The sequence below is a fragment of the Peromyscus leucopus genome, chromosome 20, assembly GCF_004664715.2.
Source record: "Peromyscus leucopus breed LL Stock chromosome 20, UCI_PerLeu_2.1, whole genome shotgun sequence".
NCBI lineage: Eukaryota > Metazoa > Chordata > Mammalia > Rodentia > Cricetidae > Peromyscus > Peromyscus leucopus.
In genome coordinates this window covers 35,791,255-35,812,864 of record NC_051080.1, presented here as the reverse complement: position 1 = coordinate 35,812,864, position 21,610 = coordinate 35,791,255, and the positions used below count along the sequence as shown (strand labels likewise).

General features: G+C 54.1%; 1 protein-coding gene across 1 annotated transcript; it reads right to left on the bottom strand.

Annotated features, from left to right (window-relative positions):
- Positions 1–3,029: 3,029 nt before the first annotated feature.
- LOC119086315 (TRIO and F-actin-binding protein-like) lies at positions 3,030–16,184 on the bottom strand. Its single transcript, XM_037197290.1, has 5 exons — positions 16,062–16,184; positions 14,866–15,005; positions 13,169–13,364; positions 12,119–12,275; positions 3,030–6,526 (listed from the first exon to the last, which is right to left on the bottom strand). The coding sequence occupies exons 1-5, from the start codon at positions 16,182–16,184 to the stop codon at positions 4,044–4,046; spliced, it is 3,099 nt and encodes a 1,032-aa protein (XP_037053185.1). The 3' UTR covers positions 3,030–4,043.
- Positions 16,185–21,610: the final 5,426 nt, after the last annotated feature.

Here is a 21,610-nt window from a genome sequence, read left to right as displayed (position 1 = left end):
GCAAAATGAGGATTCCTCAAGCCAGCTGCCTTCGGTGTTCCTCTTGGAGCTCACAGAACTCCAGTACTCAGCTTCGAAAACCCTTCCAGCCATTGGTGAAAGAGAGCCTAGCCAGGTGGCTACAAAGAGACATTCTCTCCAACCCAGCAATCCAGAAAGGTCACCAGCAAATGTCACCATACCCAACAGAGATCACCTTCAGCCTGCGCCAAAATCCCCGTCTTGTGTGGGTTAACAATGAGTGGCCAGGGCCGGGTGGTGGTGGCGCACGTCTTTAATCCCAGCACTCTGGAGGCAGAGCCAGGCAGATCTCTGAGTTTGAGGCCAGCCTGGTCTACAGAGTGAGTTCCAGGAAAGGCACCAAAACTACACAGAGAAACCCGGTCTTAAAAAAAAAACTAAAAAACAAAACAAAAACAAAAACAAACGATCGGCCATGCTTATATTCAACATGGTGTTGCCATTATAAAGCTAACAGACTCTGGGGGCAGTCTGTCCTCTCTCCTACTAAGGGACAAAAGACTCGGCCTTCATGAACAGATACCTCCTGTGGGGTCTGACTATTGGACTTCATCTAAACTGGTCATGGAAAGAGGTATGTGAGAGACCATAGGGTCCATCCCCAGCACAGCAAAAATAAGTAAAATACATGAGTCAGTGGCCATGACTGGTGGCTGAGCAGAACCAGGAAGGAGAAACCTTTTCAGCCAGCCCAGGGTGAGTCCCCAAAGGATACCGAGGGGGGCTGTGCAGGTGTCTGTGGAGACTGTCTCTAAAGTCCGGCCACAGCTGAAGAACCATGAGGTCTGCAGAGGGAATGGACCGTGGGTGGTGATGACGCCTGAGCGATCCTAGTGCTCAGGAAGTGGGGCAGGGAGGCCAGGGGATCAAGGGCATCACTGGCTACATGGAGAGCTGGAGACCAGCCTGGGCTACATGAGACCCTGTCTCAAACCAACTGAAAATGTGGCATCAGGCTTTGCTGTTGTCCTGTGGCCTCTGCTGATGTCCTTAGAATTAGATCTGGAAGCTGTTGGAGTCCTTAGCTGTCCTAAGGTCCCTGAATTCTAAGCTTGAGGGCTCCCCGAATGAGGCTCTGTTTTTCCCCCTGAGACAGGGTTTCTTTGTGCAGTCCTGGCTGTCCTGAAACTTGCTCTGTAGACCAGGCTGGCCTTGAACTCAGAGATCTGCCTATCTCTGCCTCCCAAGTGTTGGGAATTAAAGGTGTGCACCACACCCAGGTGAAGCTCCATTTAAAATCAAATTTGAGGCCTTTGGACAAGTTTCCCCCAGAACTGGGGTCTAGGGCTTCAATGAAAGTCCCCAAAATGATGGGGACCTCGCAGGGAAGCACAAATGTTTGGTCTCTTTCAAACATGCACTTTCCATACAAATTCCAGCTTGCTCAATGGCCATTCCTTCCAATACATCTTCCCCTATTGCTCATAAGCTTTGAAAGACAGCACTGAAGAACTCTAGAAGATTCTGAGCCCCATGCCATGGGGACCCAGCTCTTCTGCAACAGGACCCACCCAGAGCCACCTGTCCCCAAGGGTTGATGTGGCTGCACCGTGGATGACCAAGGAAATAAATTTCCTCTGGATACTTGGATGGGTGTAGGGGCCTCCAAATAGTGTCAAAGGACCAACAGAACAGAACAGAACAGAACAGAACGGCACACACCTTTCATCCCCAGCACTGGGAGACAAAGGCAAGTGGATCTCTCTATGAGTTCCAGGCTAGCCTGGTCTACATAGCAAGTTCCAAGCCAACCAGGGCTATATAGTGAGACCCTGTTTAAAAACAAAACAAAACAAAGACACCATGTTTAGCAGATCCAAGGAAGACTGTTTCAAAATTCAGGCATTTAAGGGGCTGGGGGTGGGGGGATGGCCAAAACACCAGCCAAATGCCTAAGTCTTTGACATGATCCTTCTAGAAAAATGTCCCAGGCTTAGAACAATGCTTGGACAAAGTAGATGCTCAATAAATATATGTCAGAGGAGTAAATGGGAGACGGTGAAAAGACAACCCTGCACACCCCCATCCCCCAACCTCATAAATTCTGCCTCTTATGAAAATACATGCTGTCCTCAGAGGGCAGATGGTATTTCACCCGGAAAAGTACTAGATAGGGAAAATACCCCAAAGTTATAAAACTGAGATGGGAAGACAATATTCTAGGACAGAGAACAGAAGTAACTGTGTGAGCCCAGTGTGGTGCGGTATGCCTGTAATCCCCACACTCAGGAACCTGGGGCAGGACCTAGAGTCCAAGGCCAGCCTGGGCTACATAGCAAAACCCTATTTCAAAAATGAGTCACTACGAGAGAGAATACTTATGTGTAGACTTATTTGTGAATTCTATTGCAGAGCCAGCATGACGTACTCCTGTACACCTAGCACTTGGGAGAGGGAGGCAGGAAGATCAGGAGTTCAAGGTCATCCTCGGCTACCCAGTGACTTCAGTGCCAACCTGGGCTGCAACGAGAACCTGTCTCAAACCCATTTCTCCCCTAAAAATGGTTTTCCTTTTTGTAAAGACCAAAGAGAGAAATACACTAGTGTGGGGGGTCAACAAAGGTTCTCTCTTGGATAGTGAACGGATACAGTTTACTGAAATGATCATTTGAATAAGAAATAAGACTTCTCACTGGGCGGTGGCAGTGGCGCACGCCTTTAATCCCAGCACGGAGGCAGAGGCAGGCGGATCTCTGTGATCCAGGCCAGCCTGGTCTACAGAGTGAGTACCAGGACAGCCAAGGGTGTTACGCAGAGAAATCTTGTCTCAAAAAACAAAAACAAAAAAAGATTTCTCATCCAAATTCAGATCTTATAGAAATGTTGCACTCAGGGGCAGTGAAGAGAAGAATCTTACAGTGCTGGAGGCAGGCGGTGGTGGCGGTGGCGGTGGTGGCGCACACCCTTGATCCCAGCACTCGGGAGGCAGAGGCAGGCGGATCTGTGAGTTTGAGGCCAGCCTGGTCTACAGAGTGAGTTCCAGACAGTCAAGGCTATGTCTTGAAAAACCAAAAGGAAAAAGGGGGGCAGAGTGCTGGAAATGATCTAGAATTATGTCACCATGAGGGCTGCTCTGTTCAGTCGGATCTAAAGCCCATTAGATAATACACAAAAAGTTTCCAGCCTTCTAGGCACCCCCCCCCCCTTCTCTTGTCTATGATTAGTGGAACTACATCTCTAAAAATTCAGGGGCTGGCTCTGCTGAGGACAGAAATCCCAGCCAGAGCAGGAGGGGGATGTTTCTCCTCTCATGTGACCTGCTACTGACGCTTTAGGACATTCACAGGCCACTAGGATTTGGGACTCTGTGGCCACGTCCCAGGAAAGTAATCCCTAACTTTCGAAAGTCAGCAACTCTAGGAGCTCTTGTGGACCGCTCTGGGATGGGGGCAGAGGATCTCCTTGGCAGGCGCACGTCTTGGGATCCATCCCCAGCACCCAGAGGAATGAAACCCAGGACATTTATCTACTTAGTGGCTCAAACCCAGGGCCTGTGCATGCTGCCAAGCACCCCACCACTGAGCTGCACCCCAGCCATTGGCTGCACATGTAAAACAAGCATGTCTGCCTTCCTACAAAGCACAGGGAAAGAGTCATGGGTACTTTCTGTTTCCTCCCTCATGCGGGGAAGAAACACTAAACCCACTGCTCTGGAGCAAACCCTTCAAGAGTTCCGCCTCATTGAAATCAATGTGCTTTTAGTTTTTCCCCATTTGACAGAGGAAGAAACTGAGGCCCAAGCAGATTCAATTGCTCTAAGCAGGTATCACAGGATACCGGGTAGCTTTGACCCTAGATTTAAACTAAGCCTGCCAGACACCAGCTGTTTGTTGGTTTGTAACTACTTGGCTACCCACGCTGTTACTTTAACCTCAGGGGGAAAAAAATCCTAAGGTACAGACAGAGAGACACAGTGGCTTGCCCAAGACTGCCCAGCCAGTGGGCAGCCGGGCTTGAACTCCTGCTTCTGGAACTTTCCAACTGCTCTCCTCCCCAGCCCACCTGGCTGCCCCTGCCCTGGCTCACCTGCGCTCTTGCCCGAAGAGGCGTTCCACCTCCGCCCGGCCAGGGCTGCGGGTCCGGCCCTCGTTGCTGCCCTGTGCCTGGGGCTCTGGCCCCCTCTGGGCCAGCCTCCGGGGTGGGGGCAGGTCGGCCAGCATGGTGTATTCCTCCCTCTCCAAGTTGTGTCTGGTTTCCCCTGGGGGTGCTGAGCCTCGAGAGCCTGAGCTCCCTGGGGGAGGGGAGGGGGCCAGGAGACCTAGATCACCGGGTGGGTGGCGGGGAGGGGAGGAGGCTCTGGGTGCATCCCGATGGCCGATGCACACTTGGGGGGGCAGCAGCGGGGAGCCGTGCAGAGAGTCAATGGAAGGGGCAAGGCTCTCCATACTGGCGCCAGGGGGATCCTGGAAAAAGAGGGAAGGCTCGGGCGCCTGGCGTGGTGGGGAGGAAAAGGAGGGAGCATCTCTGTGTCCGATACATACAGGCGTGGGGACGTGGGGAGGCTCATGCATAGAGTCTGTGGAAGGGACAAGGCTCTCTGTGCTGGCCCTGGGGAGATCCTGGAAGAAGGAGGGCTCTGGGAACTGGCGCGGTGGGGAAGAGGCCCGGGGGGCATCACGGTACCCGATGCACACTGGTGGGGGAAACTGCGGAGGATCATGCTGGGGGGACTCGTTCTCGGCATCCGATGTGTCTGGGAGGAAGGGGAAGGGGTCAAACTGGGTATGGCGAGGTGGTGAAGAAGCCCGGGGGGCATCACGGTGCCCGATACACACTGCAGGTGGCATGTAGGGGGGTTCGTGGTGGGGCGACTCGCTCTCAGACGAGCGGGGGTCTGGAAAGAAGGGGAAAGGGTCGTACTGAAAATAGCGAGGGGGTGAAGAGGCGCGAGGGGCATCCCTGTGCCCAATGCACACAGCACATGGTGGCTGGGCGGACTCGGAAGCGATCTGGGGGGCCCCTCGGGGTGCTGGGTGTGGAGGCGATGAAGTCCGAGAGGCGCTTGGATGGCCTGGGTTATGAGAGGAGGAGGTGGCCGGGGACGGCGAATAGTGCTGGGAAGGGTCGTGATGGGCTAGTTTGGTAGGAGCTGAGGCCGGAGGCCTGTCCCCTTGGGTTGGCCGGAGGGAAATGGATGCCCAAGGCACCTGGTTCTGTTTGGTGCGAGATGGCGATGAGGTTCGAGGACCGTCACTCTGGGTGGGTCGAAGGGGGAAGGAGGCCCAGGGGATATCTTTGTTGGTACAGTGGGGAGAAGGGTTCCGGGAACTACTCCCCTGAGTGGCCCGGCGGGGAGATGATGCTCCTGGGTTGTCCTTTTGGGTGCAGCCTTGAGAGGAAACCCTGGGGTTGTCTCGTGGGAAGGAAGATGATGATGATGGTCCTGGGTTGTCTCGCTGGGTGCAGGCGCTTCGGAGATGTTCCCATCTGCTACAGGAGGCTGTAGTCTTGCCTCCTTGGGTAGAAGGGTTCCTGGGGGTGTTCTGAGGTGTGCAAGAAGTCCTGGGGTTGTCCCTCTGGGTGGCTCTGTTGGGAGAAGAGCTTCTGGGGTTGTCCCTCTGGGCACAGGAGGTCCTGGGATTGTCCCTCTGGGCACAGGGAGTCCTGGGGTTGTCCCTCTGGGTGGCTCTGTTGGGAGAAGAGCTTCTGGGATTGTCCCTCTGGGCACAGGGAGTCCTGGGGTTGTCCCTCTGGGTGGCTCTGTTGGGAGAAGAGCTTCTGGGATTGTCCCTCTGGGCACAGGGAGTCCTGGAGTTGTCCTTCTGGGTGGTTCTGTTGGGAGAGGAGCTTCTGGGATTGTCCCTCTGGGCACAGGAGGCCCTGGGATTGTCCCTCTGGGCACAGGGAGTCCTGGGATTGTCCTTCTGGGTGGTTCTGTTGGGAGAGGAGCTTCTGGGATTGTCTCTCTGGGCACAGGGAGTCCTGGGATTGTCCCTCTGGGCACAGGGAGTCCTGGGGTTGTCCCTCTGGGTGGTTCTGTTGGGAGAGGAGCTCCTAGGATTGTCCCTCTGGGCACAGGGAGTCGTGAGATTTTCCCGCTGGGTGGTTCTGTTGGGAGAGGAGGCTTGGGCACAAGGAGACGATGCAACGTGGGGGCCATCTTGTGGTGTGGAGGTCTTGAGGCCCTCTTGAGGGGCTCTGAGAGGAGAGGACAGCGGAGTGCTGCTTCTCTGGGTGGACATGGTTCTAGGAGTGTCCCTCTGGGAACCTCTCGAAGGAGAGGACGTTCTGGGGGTGTTCCGCTGTGTGGCTAAGGTCCTGGGGGCGTCCCTTTGGGTGTTTCTGGGTAGAGAGGAAGCTTGGGAGGGTGCTTGTGCAGAAGAAGCATCCTGGAAAACATCTCTTTGAGCAGAAGAAGCCTGGGTGGCGGTCCGAGGTCCACCCGGTGGTGTCCCGGAGGAAGCCTGGGTTTGCCCTGAGCGATGTCGCTCCAAGGAGAAGTAGCCGCTTTCTGCCCGCAGCTTCGCCCAGTGCTGGCCAGCACTTTCTCCCCCACTGCCAGAATCTGGAGAGAAACGAGGATGTTTAAGGTGAAGAGAGGGATCCAGGAAGGACAGAAAAATCCAGGGGCAGCCCCCAGCCTGCTTCTAATAGGTTTCAGTGTCTAGTCAAAGAGGTGCACCCTTCCCATTCAGGCTGAGACCAGGCTCAGGCACCCATCTGCTGCCAGGCCAGGGATTCACAATGACTCGTGGAATGGTGGCCAGAGCAAGAAGGTCGTGGATATGTCACAGGAGATCAAGGGTGTAGAGAGCAGTGACCCCAGAGAGGCAGAAGCGGACCAGGAGCAGCTTGTCTGATGGTTTTGACTCCTCACTTCTACTTCCTGGGTGGGATGTCCACAAATCATCCTCCCTTCTAAGAAATCCTTTTCATGGGTGCCAGGGCATAGTGCCCGTGCCTACGCCCGAGGACTCTTCCCACCCCTCCTGCCCCAGAGGCTCATGCCAGGTGCTGGGAATATGCACAGACAGGGCGCCTATGTGTCTGTGAGGGCTGCAGACGCCCAGGGCTAGCACAGAGCAGAACGGGCACCTAACCAGGCTACCGCATGTGACAGTTAACATTGTCAACAGGATATACTCACCCAGGGGACAAACCTCTGGGCGTGTCTGGGAGGGCGTTGCTAGACTGGGGTGATTGAAGAAGAGAGGCCCGGCTGAAATATGGGGAGCATTATCCCATGTGCTGGAGTTCCAGGGTGAATTAAAAGGACCAAAGCAAGCAAGGGCCAGCGAGATGGCTCAGCCAGTGAAGGTGCTTGCGGCTAAGCCTGATGACGTGAGTTTGATCCCCAGGACCCACGGGGTGGAGAAGACCGACTCCTCCAGGAGGGAGGTTCTCTTCTGATCGTCACACCAGCTCCTCGGCACACGTGCACACGTGTGCGCGAGCGTGTGTGTAAACTCACACCCACACACGAATAAATAAATGAACTTTTAAAAAGCGAGGACACGCGGAGGCAAGGGAGCCTGTGCTGGGCACCGGTGGTGGTCTAGGTCGGGTGATTCTCAACCTGGGGGTCGCGACCCCCAGAGGGTCGAATGACCCTTTCACAGGGGTCGCCTAAGATGATAGGAAAACACAGATATTGACATTACGATTCGTCACAGTTGCAGAATTACAGTTATGAAGTAGCAACAACAACAACAACAAAAATAACAGCAAGATTGGGGATCACTTGCATGAGGAGCTATATTAAAGGGTTTGCAGCCTTAGGAAGGTTAAGAAACAATGTGGGGGGGGCGGTGGTGGCGCACGCCTTTGATCCCAGCACGTGGGAGGCAGAGCCAGGTGGATCTCTGTGAGTTCGAGGCCAGCCTGGGCTACAGAGCGAGATCCAGGACAGGAACCAAAACTACACAGAGAAACCCTGTCTCGGAAAAAAAAAAAAAAGAAGAAAGAAGAAAAAGGAAGGAAGGAAGAAAGAAAGGAAGGAAGGAAGGAAGGGAGGAAGGAAGGAAGGGAGGAAGCTGTAGGTACTTCCTGACTGCAGATCCATCATGACCAGCCATCACACTCCCACCAAGCCTCCCCTGCCATGTTGGATTGTATCTATCCTCGGCCTTCCTTCCTGAAATTTCTTTTGTCAGGTATAAAGCAACTAACACTTTAGGCACCTCGAGGGCGTCAGAGGGGTGCTGGTCTTAGAGACGAATGAGCTGCCCTCAACAGTGACCACGTCATGGCTCCTGGCTGCCGTGAACTTGGGGTCAACCTCCACCCTTTTCAATCCCTTAACCATCGGCTGTGTGTGCTCCCGTCCCTCCTCTTGCAGTAGCAAACCATGGCTGCCTTCATGAGGACACTTCTTTCACACTCGACCCCTGTCCCCTCCGATCTTGCTACACTGGTAGCTGGTGTCCCTGAAGAGTCTGAACTCTCAACACTGGAGTGGCCCTGAGGCGCCTCAAGACGTCCTCTAAATCCATCTGCTTCTGTCATCCCCAGCCCCCCCCCCTCCGCAAGGTCACTGTCATTTTTGCTCAATCTCAGTAGTCCTCCCCTACAGCATGGCTGCTCTTTGCCCAGAGTTATCGTTCCCCCACAAAGCACCGTGAGTAGGTCTGCCCTGCTCACAACCTTGAGGGGCTGGCAGGTAAGGACTGGCCAGGAAACTGTCACAGGAGGAAGGACCAGAGAAGATCAGCTGACTAAATGCAGTGAGATCCTGCGTCATGTCCCGGGACAGGGAAGGATTTCGGACTGTTGGAGACTATAACCTTAGCACTAAACCCCGAGAGATGGAGGATGCCAGAGGATTGCCGCAAGGTTGAGGCTGCCCAGGGTTCCAGAGTTTGAAGCCAGCCAGGACTACAGAACAAGATCTTGTAACAGACAAACAAACCCAAAGAGATCGGAGGAGGAGGAGAAGTGGACCTGATTCATCTGTAGTTTACAGCTCTTGTGTTCGTGTTCTTTTTTGTTTCTGGGGCTGGGGTCAAAGGTCTCACACTGCAGGCAGGTGCTGAGACACATCCCAGCCCCCACCAACGTTACTGACTTATTTGTTTGTTTGTGTAGTTTGGTTTTTCGAGGCAGGGTTTCTCTCTGTAACTGTAGCCCTGACTGTCCTGGAACTCGATTTGTAGACCAGGCTGGCCTCAAACTCACAGAGTGCTGGGATAATGCTAATTTCTTCACTCCAGCCTCTGCATACCTGTACGTGAAGCTAACAACATCAGGGAGACCTGGGTCAAGGGTCCAGTAGCCACCATAGCTACCATCTTGGAAAATCTAAGATGATTTCAAAATGAAAGAAAATACCCTCTGGGGGCTTCCCGCGGGATTTGGACCAAGACCCAGGCTGTGCAGGGATTGTCTCCCTCCACACCCCACCCTCGCCCACTTGCCAGGGTCCAGCACCCACTCTTTGAGGTCCTCCAGCACAGCACAGGAGCCTCACCACCCAGGGCCATTGCTCTTGTTGCTGCTTCTGTCTGAAGCGGACAGCATCCTTCTAGAACTTATGTTTCCTGGCCAAGGGCTGCCTTCCACGTACCCTCCTCATGTCTTTTTCCTTGACTACCTGCTCTTCCCCTAGCGGCCCTGTGTGATATGGCCTGGTGTTCCCATGGTGCCTCTGGGACTTGCAGAGGTTTTCAGCACCCAGTAGGTGTGCAGTACACACAGTGCTCCCACCTCTGGCTCTGTTTCTGCCTCATCTGTAGTGACCTTACCCTTTGTGCCATATATTGGCTTGGCTGTCTCCTGCTACCCCACATCAAGATGCCCTAGGAGCCCGGTTCTCACAGGATGAGGCCTCCATGCAAGACCGGTACACAGTTGTGCTTGGGCAACCTGTGTCTTGCATCCGCCTTTCCCCCAGTGAGGGGCCCGACTGGGACGTGCCCAGCAGAGGCTCAGTCCCTGACTGCAATATTGCAAGTAGCCACTAGGTGGCCAGCGGCCACAGATTCTAAGTAGGTCACAGAGAGGCTACCACCCACTGCCCAGGGACTTTCAAAGCAAGAAAGCAAAGCCTGGGTGTGTGCGGCCTGTCTGTAATCCCAGCACGGAGGAAGCAGAGACCAGAGGATCAGGAATTCCAGACCAGCCTCAGCTACATAGAGGCCAAAGCTCACTTGAGCCAGGATCACAGACATCGCACCCCCACACCCAGCTGGAACATTTTAGCATCAGGATTTAAAAAGGAAAGGATGAGGTGCTATGTCCTCTCCTGTCCCCAGGCCTCACAGGGAGGGGCATTTTGTCCCACATGGGGACACTAAGTGGCCTCTTTGGCTGCGGAGGCATCTGCAAAGCTCTCAAGCCTCAGGGAGACACACACACACACACACACACACACACACACACACACACACGCACGCAGGTCAAGTGTGGTCTGAGGAACATTGGCGGGAAACCTCTAAAGTGAGATTCCATCAGCCAGTGACAACTCCGGGCTGAACCAGGTGTTGCTAGGTGGCTCACGTGACTTCCCATTCTCCTGCCTCACTCGGCTCCAATGCATTCTGACTTGGCACCCAGCACCATCCCAAGGCCTAGGTTCGATAACATCACTCCTCACCCCCTGCCCAAACCTGGCTTAGAGAAGAGAATCTCAACCCCTTGGCAAGGCCGAGGAGGCCCAGCACAGCCTGCCCCTGGTGCGCACCCCATCCACGTTTAAACTGCAGCTGCTAACGGGCCACATAGTCATGCCTCCTTGTCCGGCTCTCCTCGGTCCTAACAGCCCTCCTCTCCTGTGCCAGCCCTGTACCCATCTGTGGTGGCTTGAATAAAAATGGCCCTCCATAGCTGGGCAGTCATGGCGCACGCCTTTAATCCCAGCACTCGGGAGGCAGAGGCAGGCGGATCTCTGAGGCCAGCCTGGGCTACCAAGTGAGTTCCAGGACAGTCTGGGCTACACAGAGAAACCCTGCCTGGAAAAGCAAAAAGGAACCAAAACAAAAGACTCCTTCTCTTCCCCCATGCCGGTGTCTGCTCCTCCTCTGTCCTGGACCACTAGAGCTAGCTTCTGTCTGTCCTTTGCTAGATGCTGAGCTTTCCAGGGCAAGGGTCAATCTAACTCCCCCTGAGATCCCAGAGCATCTTCTCCCAAACTTCACACATGCATATTGATAAGACTCCTTAAGGACCATGGAAGCCAGGACTGCCATCAGGGAAGGTGGTGGGTGTTCTGACATTCTAGCCCCAACTCCTGACCCACTGAAGAGAGATACCAGGGCCAGAATTGGGTGCCCACTATACTGAACTCACATCCCAGCAAGATGCTGGCCAACCTCCCCAACCTCCATGAACTTGACATAACAGTAGTCCCCTCCCCCATCTCTCTGTCTCTGTCTCTCTTTCTCACAACAGCACCCTGGCTTCCTCTGGGGATTCTCCCCTCCTCCTAGCTCAGGCTGTGGGGTTTGCACAGGAGGCCAGACTTGGTGATCGAGATGACCCCCAGTGGTCCCTGGGATAACCCTTCCTGAGACTTAACTGTGGTCATAGGAAAGATGTGCCCTTCTTCCGTGGGACACAGGCTGGCCCCTCTGGTGGTCATCACGTTATTATTGGAGAAGTGTTTGACCAGGAATGAAGCCACTTCCGCGGAAGGCAGAATGGAGAGGAGGTCTGGGTACCGTCGGAACACCTGGGTCCAGCCATCCCTGAAGTCCCACCCTTACCGTTCTACTTAAGGCAGGTGTTCCACTTGGGTTCAGCCAGTTTCCGCCTCTTAGAACTTCGAATTCCCAATCTTTCAACTGAGGAAAGCGTCCTTAAGTTGGGCAGCAGGGCACATGATATAAGAACTTCTATTATTAAGATTCGGGCCCTCGGGGTTGGAAAGACAACTCAGTGGTGAAGAGCACCGGCTGCTCTTCCAGAGGACCTGGGTTCAATTCCCAGCACCCACATGGCAGCTCACACCTGTCTGTAACTCCAGTTCCAGGGGATCTGACTCCCTCACACAGACATACATGCAGGCAGAACACCAATGCACATAAAATACAAATAAATAAATTTAAAAAGAGAGAGAGAGATTCTGCCCCTCAAAGGAAGCCGAGGCAGTGAGGTGATTGTTTGGGGGAGGACCCAAGCCGTCACCACTTCGTGGTCGTGAGACGACCCCGGAAGTACTCACCCTCCTTTCTCTGGCCCGCTGTGTCTCCTCTGGCCGGGGACCTGGTGGCCCTACGAGCACTGTCAGCTCTCAGCCCCTCCTGAGGCCTCCTCGGGATCATCACGTTGAGTCTGTCCCCGTTGGGGACCACCCCTGGCCTCTCAACAGTGTCCCAATCCTGCTGGGAGAGGAAAGAGCTGTCGGGGAGGAGAAGAGGGCCCCACGCCTGTATCCCAGCATGAAGGGCAGAAGAACAGGTTTTTAAGGGCACCTGCCACCTGAGTGGGGCTCTCGGCCGGTGATAACTCAGCGAACCTTCTGTCAACCTTGAGAAAGAGGACCAGCCGTTGAAATCAAAATCTGGGCCAAAGTCACACGAATGGAAGAAATGGGTTCGAATCCTAGGCCCTACTGCTTTGCAGCTGGGTGGTCTCAGGTGAGTTACTTCCCTGCTCTGGGCCTCCTCCCCTAACAGGACCACAGCAGTCTCTAGCATAGAGGGTGATGGAGAGCCATGCAGGAGCTCAGATCCACTGAGACCTCTGCATGGTACCCACCACACGCGTGAACAGGCTGGGTGGGATGTTTATGTGGAACCCATTCTTCCCCGTCATTTCATGGAGGTGGGGGGAGGGGGGGGAGGGTCTGAGCCTCTTGGCTCCTCTCTCCCACCAGCTCCTGCCAGTTCCCAAGCCTGTTCCCTTCCCTCTGCCTTTGGAAATCAGCACCAGGACTGGTCACGGTCTCGGTCTCAGCGGCATGTGGCCAGGGCAGAGCTGGGGCCAGCCTCACGCCTGCTTCCCAGCCCTGAGACCTGAACCGACTAGGGAGTCACCCAAAGTCCCTACTGGACTGAAATGCCTCTGTCCACCTGTCTACACTACCCCACACCCGCCCCGAGGCAGCCCAGCAGAAGCCGCACCCTCCCATCAGCGAAGGCAACGGCCAAGCCTGGCCCAGGGTTCTGCTGTGAGAGGCTCAGCCCTCCTCTGGAGGTTTAGCGCTCTTATCTCCAGGGCCGAGGACCCTGGATGACCTGTTCTTGTTCCCAGATTTTGGCCCTCAGCTCACCACAGAGGAAGAAGTGTTGGTATCATGAGGGGTGCTGCTGTCCTGGCTGGAGCTGGTGTCAGAGTTGGGGTCCTCGTTGTCCCAGCTACTACAGGTCGAGCCCTCCAGATAGGGTACCACCTCAGGGTCCTGGGGCCTGTTCCTTGGGGCAGTTGCAAGGCTCTCTGCAGGGAGAGCTGCTGTTGGAAAGCAGACCCTGGGAGAGGAGAGAGACCAATTGTTTCCCCCTAAAAGGCAACAGCGTCAGGGACTGGGTCCTGCCTGCCCACCAGGGACATGCAGGTGTGCTCATACCATGCCGGGGGCTGCAGCCACAGAACAGGAAGCCAGTGCTGAGGACATTGGGCTGGGCTCTATATGGGCCACCTCCTAGAGCTGTAGCAGCCTCCCAAGGGAGAGAGTCCCACCATATAGATGAAGAAAGCCAGCCCTGAGGGGTCAAGAGCCTGGCCAAGGCCCCATTCCCAGCCCCTTTCAGTGAACAGGTGTGGGGACACTGAGCCAGGCTGGCAGGTGAAGGCAGTTAAGTGTTGTGAGGTAAAGTGTGTTCCAACAGCAAGAGCTGTGGAAATGAGTGCACCGTACAGCAGTGGTCCCTGTGGCCCCCACTCGAGAGGTGTACAGCTCACGGCATTCCCAAAGTGACCCACACACGGGCCTATAAAATAGTAAGGCGTCATGACGCGCTAAGAGATCTATAGAGAAAGAAATATAGAACATTCTACACACACCCCAACCTTCGTGCCTCAACCACGCAATGCAGGTTGGCAAATCAAACGCGCTGACAGTCCTACAGGAAAAATTCCTCGTAATTTGTCCTGGACTTCCTGAAATACACCGACTGTCAGAGCCTCCCTTTTCTCTTTCTCTTAAAATGATGCCCACCCGAGGGGAACACGTGCCCTCAAACAACGAGGAATTGGTCCAGCCACTCTTTTTTAAAACTTATTTCTGCAGTACTGGAAAGCAAACCCAGGATCTTGGGCACACCGCCTGTCACCGCGCTACACTCTCAGCCCATCCTGCTTTGCAAACAGGAAAAGTGAGGAATAAAAAGACGGAACAGCATGCCCAAGCTCCCACAGTCCATCACAGCAGACGTGAAACTGGGATCCAGCTCTCTGGACCCCCAAGCCACGGCCTCCCAAGCTCATGACCCCAGTAAAGAACTTGGGGTCTGTTCCGGCCTAGAGGGGTGACAGCAGGTGCCCTGGCTGAGAGGCCCCTTCAATCTTTTAGGGGGGTGGGGGGAAAGAATCTAGCCATGTAACCCAAGCTAGCTTTGAGCTCCAAATCCTCTTGCCTCCACTTCCTGAGTGCCGGTATCACATCCATCTGCCACCTCACCCAGCTCCTTCAATCTTTTAAAACCGCACACAGGAACCAGGAGATGTACATAGCTGTCCCCTACCCCATGGAATTATGGGACAGTCCGGGCCATCAGGAAAGACAGCCAGGGTCAGGGTCAGAGACTCAGATAAAACAAGAACAGGTCAATGTGAGCTTTCCAGGGGTCCCAAGGACCCCTAAAAAACATTCGCTGTCAGAGTCCTCTGTGCCCAGACTTTGTGGGTTGGCCACGTGACCCATGCCAGCTGTTGTAGATGGACACTGCCATCATGAAGAGTTGCATGTAGGGAAAGTGTGGGCATTCTCCCCTCAAGGAACCCGTCCATGGAGCCGGGGGCTCTACCCACCTCTGAGACCCCTGCCTGAGGCCAAGGCCTTCCACAGAGTGGCCAGCACAGGTGGTGGTGTCGAGCGGGTCCTGAGAGGCCGGTGGGCAGCAGGGCAAGTCGCAGTAAGGTGCCTCGGCACTGGAAGGGCTGTGAGGCTCCTGGGCCCGCAGTGGAGAGAGGAGACAGCTCAGGCCCACGTGGGGCTCCCCTTCTCCCTCCCCCAGACAGCCCCTCCCAGCTGAGACTGGTGAGTGTCTCCAGAAGTCATCTCCTGGGATCTCCTGCTCAAGACTAGCCACTCCATCAGCTGGAGGTGCCCTGGGGACTCTGATTAGAGTCAGCAGGGTACCTGGAGTACATATGCACACATGTGTACATGCATGGGTCGAGGTACATGTGTGTGTGTGTGTGTAATGCGGATAAATACCTGTGGTTTGGGGCACCCATGTGTTACATCATTGTTGAGGGATATGTGTCCAACTGCATGTGTACAAGCCTGTCAGCTACACCAATGCATATATGTGTGCAAGATCATACAAGCACAAATGCATGTGTTCATGCCTGAGAATGGGAAATGCACCAGAGGCCCCGATGCAGCCTTGCATCCAGAAAACGAGAGGGAAGGAGAGAACCGGCCTCGTCTGGAATGGAAGAAGGGGTCTGAAGGAGGAGGGGCCAGCAAGATCTAGAAGAAGTGAAGGGTTCTGTTCCACTACAGGAGAGGCAGGGACCCCAGAGTAGAGGGTCACAGCCCCAAGCTGGAGGTGCACCCTTGGCGCTTCCCACACCACAGCAAGGCCACCCCTGGAAAGGCTGGTATTGGGCTCAGCCAGAAGGAACGGCTGCTCCCCTCAAAGAAGGCCCCCCCATTCCCTCCACCTCCCAGAATGGCGGGGCCCTCCCCTGGTGGTGGGAGACAGGGCCATGGCACCTTGTGCCCCGCCTCCTCTCGGGTTACCTGGGCAGCGGGCTCCGGCCGTGGCAGCTGGCGGCTGTCAGCACCCTCGTTCCCGGGGGGCTCCGGCTCAGGCCCCCACACTGCCGCCCGCCCAGGCCCTGACTCTGGGCCGCGGCGGCTGTGGTGTTCCAGGCAGTAGAAACCTTAGAGGGGCCAGCCTCGGGAGCAGGGCCCTTCATTACTGTTTCATAAGCCGGGGCCCAGCCAAGAACAATGCAGGACACGAAACCAGAGGAACCCGATCCTGGCGGCTCACCTGAGAGCAGGCCCGGTGGGAGTCTCCCTGGGGACCCTGGAGCCCGGCGGCTGGGACAGAGGCTGTAGCCCAGGCAGTGCCCTGGGTGGGCAGAAGTGCTCTAGAATTCAAGAAAGCCACCATGAGCCAGGCCAGGCTGGGATGAGGAAGGGCTCGGGGTCTGCAGCCACATCCAGGCCAAAGAGAGCCGATCAGGATTCAGTTTCACACCTGCCCCATAGCCAGATTCTGATCAGAGCCAGGCAGCCGGAGGTGTCAGATCCACAACCGGGCCTGGCGCCTTGACTACCCAGGGGACGGACAGCATGGCATGAAGGCCGGGAGGGAGCGGACTCTCAACCCAAGCCCTGCACTTCCAAAGGCCCCACCCAGCATGCACCCCGGGCTGACATGGCACCTGGTTCTTGCTTTCATCCTTAGCCCCATCCCCTCCCCCTGTTCATGTGACTGGGTCCAGCGGGCAGTCCCCAGCTCTGATTTCCTGCCCAGTCAGTGTTCACAGTCTCTGCCTCTAACAGACCTGGGTCCCATCCCAGCTGGATGACCTCACTCAGTGGCTTCCCTTCTCTGGGCCTTACTGTCAATGCAAGGGAGACAGAGGTGTGACCAAGACCTCGGCTAGGTGACTTGGCCTCAATTGCGTCACCTATAAAACTGTCATGCTAACTCCAGCCACCCCCTAGGGGACAGGAGGAGAATTACATGAGGTGACATTTGTCTATCATAAACACACAAAAAAAAAAAAAACGATTGAGAACATTAAGAAGAATCTTACAAATGTTAAATTGGTAGGATAATATTAAATACAATTAAGAATAAATAAATTAGGCAGACCTGGTGATGCAATGCCAGAACTAAGATGGGAGGATTATGAGTTCGAGGCCAGCCTGGGCTACATAGAAAGAGTCTGTCTGAAAAGGGCAGGTGGGGACGGGGCTGATGATAACCAATAGATTATAAAGGTCTGTATGGCCCTAGCATAAAGCAAGGCCCTCCCACCCAAACAAACTATCTCCCCTCTCACCCAAACTATCCTACCTCCCTCCAAACCTGGCCATAGCCTGCTCAATACCATGTGACTTCCGGGGCTCAGCTTCCACCAGCCCCGCCCCCCGCCTCCAAGCCTGTGGACTCAGGTGTGTCTGGAGTCCGAGGGTTTCAGAAGCTGGAGATGCCAGGAAACTGGGTATGACCAGCAGCTAATCACTTCCAGTAGGTCATAGGGGACACTTTGTGACCACAGCCATTTCTACACATTCTAGAGCAGCTGAAGCCATGAGCAGGGAGGCCTAGGTCATCCCCCTGTGGTAGATGTGGTGGGGACATAGCTAGGGGCCACGTCTCTCAGGCCAGTGATGCTTTTAAACCGAGACCTCTTCTGTGCTCCGTGTGTCTGGATTGAAAGGTGGAAGCAAATGGGGCCAAGATTCCAGAATCCTTCGGGGCAAGGTGGGGCCCTGGCTACATTCGGTTCCTTGGAGACGTGCTATAAGAATGATCTGGAGGGACAGTGGACAGTACAGACAGAGCACGTGCCTTCACAGCAGCACTTAAGGGCAGGCGCCAGTGCCCTGGCAGATGCCGGCTCCAGCCACTGCCTCCCACCTAATGGGGTTCAGGGAAGCAGCCAGAGAGGTTCAGAAGAGGTGACTTGATAAGGGTCAGATAATAACCTGGCTTGTTAGCAGAGTGGCGGCCACAGCACAGATTATTATTTTTTTTTTAGTTTTATGTACATTGGAGTTCTGCCTGAAAGTGTTTCTGTGCGAGGGTGTCAGATCCCCTGGAACTGGAGTTACAGACACTTGTGAGCTGCCATGTGGGTGCTGGGACTTGAACCAGGGTCTTCTGGAGGAGCAGCCAGTGTGCTTAACCTCTGAGCCATCTCTCTAGCCCTGGTGATGCACACCTTTAATCCTAGGACTTGGGGAGGCAGTGGCAGGCAGATCTCTACGTTCAAGGCCAGCCTGGTCTACAGAGTGAGTTCCAGGATAGCTAGGGCTGTTACACAAAGGAAAAAACAAAACAAAAAACAACAACTTGTTCATGTTAGGCAAATGTCCTACTTTTTTTTTTTTTTTTTTTTTTTTTTTTTTTGGTTTCTCAATACAGGGTTTCACTGTGTAGTTTTGGTGCCTTTCCTGGAACTCACTCTGTTGACCAGGCCGGCCTTGAACTCACAGAGATCCGCCTGGCTCTGCTTCTTGAGTGCTGGGATTAAAGGTGTGCGCCACCACCGCCTGGCACAAGTGTCCTACTTCTGAGTTGCATCCCTAAACTAGGGTCAGGTGTGCATGTGCGTGTGCGTGTGTGTTAGGTGCACATGAACATGTGGAGACTGGAGAGTGACATTGCACTGGTGTCTTCCTCTACCATTTTCCACCTTTTATTTATTTATTTGTTTGTTTATTTATTTATTTATCTATCTATCTAAGCAAAGTCTCTGTAGCCTTGGCTGACTTGAAACTCACTATGTAGCCCAGGCTGGCCTTAAACTCTTCAAAGAGATCCACTTGCCTCTGCCTCTCAAGTTCTGGGATTTAAAGGTGTGGACCACCACGCACAGCTCTACCCTTTTAAAAAATTATTTTGCCGTGCGGTGGTGGCGCACGTCTTTAATCCCAGCACTCGGGAGGCAGAGCCAGGTGGATCTCTGTGAGTTCGAGGCCAGCCTGGGCTACCAAGTGAGTTCCAGGAAAGGCGTAAAGCTACACAGAGAAACCCTGTCTCAAAAAAACAAAAACAAAAAAAACAAAAAAAAATTTATTTTGTGTGTATGATTGCTTGCCTACATGTATGTCTGTGTGCCACATGCATTCAGTGTCCACGGAGGTCAGAAAAGGTGTTGGGTCCTCTGGAACTTGAGTTAGAGATGGTTCTGAGCCTCTATGTGGGTACTGAGAACTGAATCAGGTCCTCTGCAAGAGTCTTACCCACTGAACCATATCTCCAGTTCCTACTATCCTATTCTTTTTTGTTTGTTTGTTTGGTTGGTTTTGGTTTTCTGTTTTTCTGTGTAACATCCCTGGCTGTCCTGGAACTCACTATGTAAACCAGGCTGGCCTCGAACTCACAGAGATCCTCCTGCCTCTGCCTCCGGAGTGCTGGGATCAAAGGTGTGCACCACCACCGCCTGCACCCCCTGGCTACACCCAGCTTTTTATGTGGGTGCTTGGAGCAGAACTCGGGTCTTCATGCTTGCTACTGGGATAGGATTGATAAGGCTGGGGATGGAGAGGAGAAGCCCGGGGCTAACTCCTAAGGTATGAGTTTGCTCAGGGCTCAGTGAGTGTGAGCACCCACAGGACACAGTGGCAATGATCCAGAGCTGCAGCTCAGTGGCTAGACCACAGCAGGAGACAGGGGCTTGGGGATCTGGCACCATGACTGAGCCTGCATCCACCAAGCAGTATGGAGTGAGAAAAGGTCCTAGATGGAGGCTGGAATCAGCTTGCCTTTGGTGCTTCTGGGGATGGATTTTTTTTCTTTTTTTTTTTCAAATTTTCAAGACAGGGTCTCTCTGTGTAGCCCTGGGTATCCTGGAACTTGCTCTGTAAACCAGGCTAACTTCAAACTCACAGAGATCTGCCTGCCTTTGCCTCCTGAGTGCTGGGGTTAAAGGTGTGTGCCACCACTGCCCGGCTTGGGGTGGATCTTAGAGCATCCTGTTTTAGGCCAAGTGTCCTTCACTGAGCCACCTCTTCACCACCATTGGCACTGTCCAGCTCCTGGTCAGCCTTTTAAAGTGCTCACAATTTTATATGCATGGTGTATGCACCTGGGTGTATATATGTTCATTGCCTGTGTGTGCATGTGCCCATGGAGGCCAGAACAGGGCACTGGATTCCCCAGAACGGAGGTACAGGTGGTTGTAAGCTGCCTGGCATGGGGCTGGGGAACCAAACCAAGCCTGCAAGAGCAGCAAGTGCTCTTAACCATTGACCCATCTCTCCGTACCGGCTTCCTGTTTGTTTGTTTGTTTGTTTGTTTGTTTGTTTGTTTGAAGACAGGATGTCTCTGTGTAGCCCTGGCTGTCCTGGAACTTGCTCTGTAGACCGGGCTGGCCTCGAACTCACAGAGATGCCTTTGCCTGCCTTTGCCTCCTCAGTGCTTGGATTAAAGGCATGTGCTACCAACGCCTGGCTACCAACTTCTTTATTTAAACACTAATTTGTGTGTGTGTGTGTGTGTGTGTGTGTGTGTGTGTGTGTGTGCGTGCGTGCACGCGCGCACATGACAACTTACAAGGGTCAGGTCTCACCATGTACCACCTGGGTCCCAGGGATTGAACTCAGGTCATCAGACCTGGCACCACCCTTTCTCACTGAGTTACCTTGCCAGCCCCTCAGTGTTTTTAATTTCAAGTAACAGGAGGCAGAGGTGGCCCAGAAGATGGAGATGAGCAGGCGAGGGCTGGGGGCCCACACCGGCCTGTGGCCCTCCTTCCCAGGAAGTTGGCTGGGGGGACGAACACTTCACTGCCCGAGAGGTCACTGGAGTCAGATCCCAATTGCTTCCAGTGGTGACCTCAGCTTTGCAAGCTCAGAGATAGCTGCTCAGCTCCGAAGGCACAGGAAGGTCCCTGAGAAAGCCCTGGCACCCAAATCCAGAAAGGACACAAGTCTCTGTGCATGGGACATGGTAGTAAAATCTGATTCTGGGGGCTGGACAGTCCTTTGTCCCCATCTCAAGGCTACCGTCACCTCTGGACCAAATGCACACCTGTAGCAGTTCCACCCCAGTTCCACCCCGTCCCCGGTTCCCCCCCTCTCCTCCCTGCCTTCCACGCTTTGCCCAGCAATCACAGCAACACTGGACATGGAGACAGGATCACTTCAGTCACTCCCTTGTTTAAAATTCTTAGTGTCACCTCATGACAACGGACTGCAATCTAAGGTCCTCAGCACGTCCACAAAACCAAAGCACACCAAGCCAGATGAGAGGCAGGCCCCAACCAGTTCTCCATCCTGTATCTGGGTGACTCTCCCTCTCAATGACCAATCTTTTTTTGGAGGGGCGGGGGCGGTCATTTCGAGACAGGGTTTTTCTGTGTAGTTTTGGAGTCTGTCCTAGAACTTGCTTTGTGGACCAGGCTGGCCTCAAACTCACAGAGATCCGCCTGCCTCTGCCTCGTGAGTGCTGGGATTAAAGGCGTGCACCACCATTGCCTGGCTCAATGACCAACCTTTTTTTTTTTTTTTGAGATTTATTTGTTTATTATGTATACAACATTCTGCCTCCATGTATGCCTGCAGGCCAGAAGAGGGCGCCAGATCTCATTACAGATGGTTATTAGCCACCTTGTGGTTGCTGGGAATTGAACTCAGGACCTCTGGAAGAACAGCCAGTGTTCTTAACCAGCCCTCAATGACCAATCTTAAGCCCTCCGATGTCTTTCATCCTTTCTGCCTCAAACCCTTCGTACACACACCATTCCTTTTCCCTTTTCCCTAGTTTCCGTGGCAAGCCTTCATCAAGCCACTGAAGGTCCTTGGAGAACTTTCCCCATGGCCTGACAACCCCTGCTCCCTCATAGCATGGATCGTGGC

Coding starts and splice junctions, on each gene's coding strand:
- LOC119086315 (XM_037197290.1), bottom strand. CDS start 16,184: ATGGTGGCTTTCTTGAATTCTAGAGCACTTCTGCCCACCCAGGGCACT. Junction 15,006..16,061: donor CCCACCGGGCCTGCTCTCAG/GTGAGCCGCCAG, acceptor CTGCGGGCCCAG/GAGCCTCACAGCCCTTCCAG. Junction 12,276..13,168: donor CCAACACTTCTTCCTCTGTG/GTGAGCTGAGGG, acceptor CTCTCCCAGCAG/GATTGGGACACTGTTGAGAG.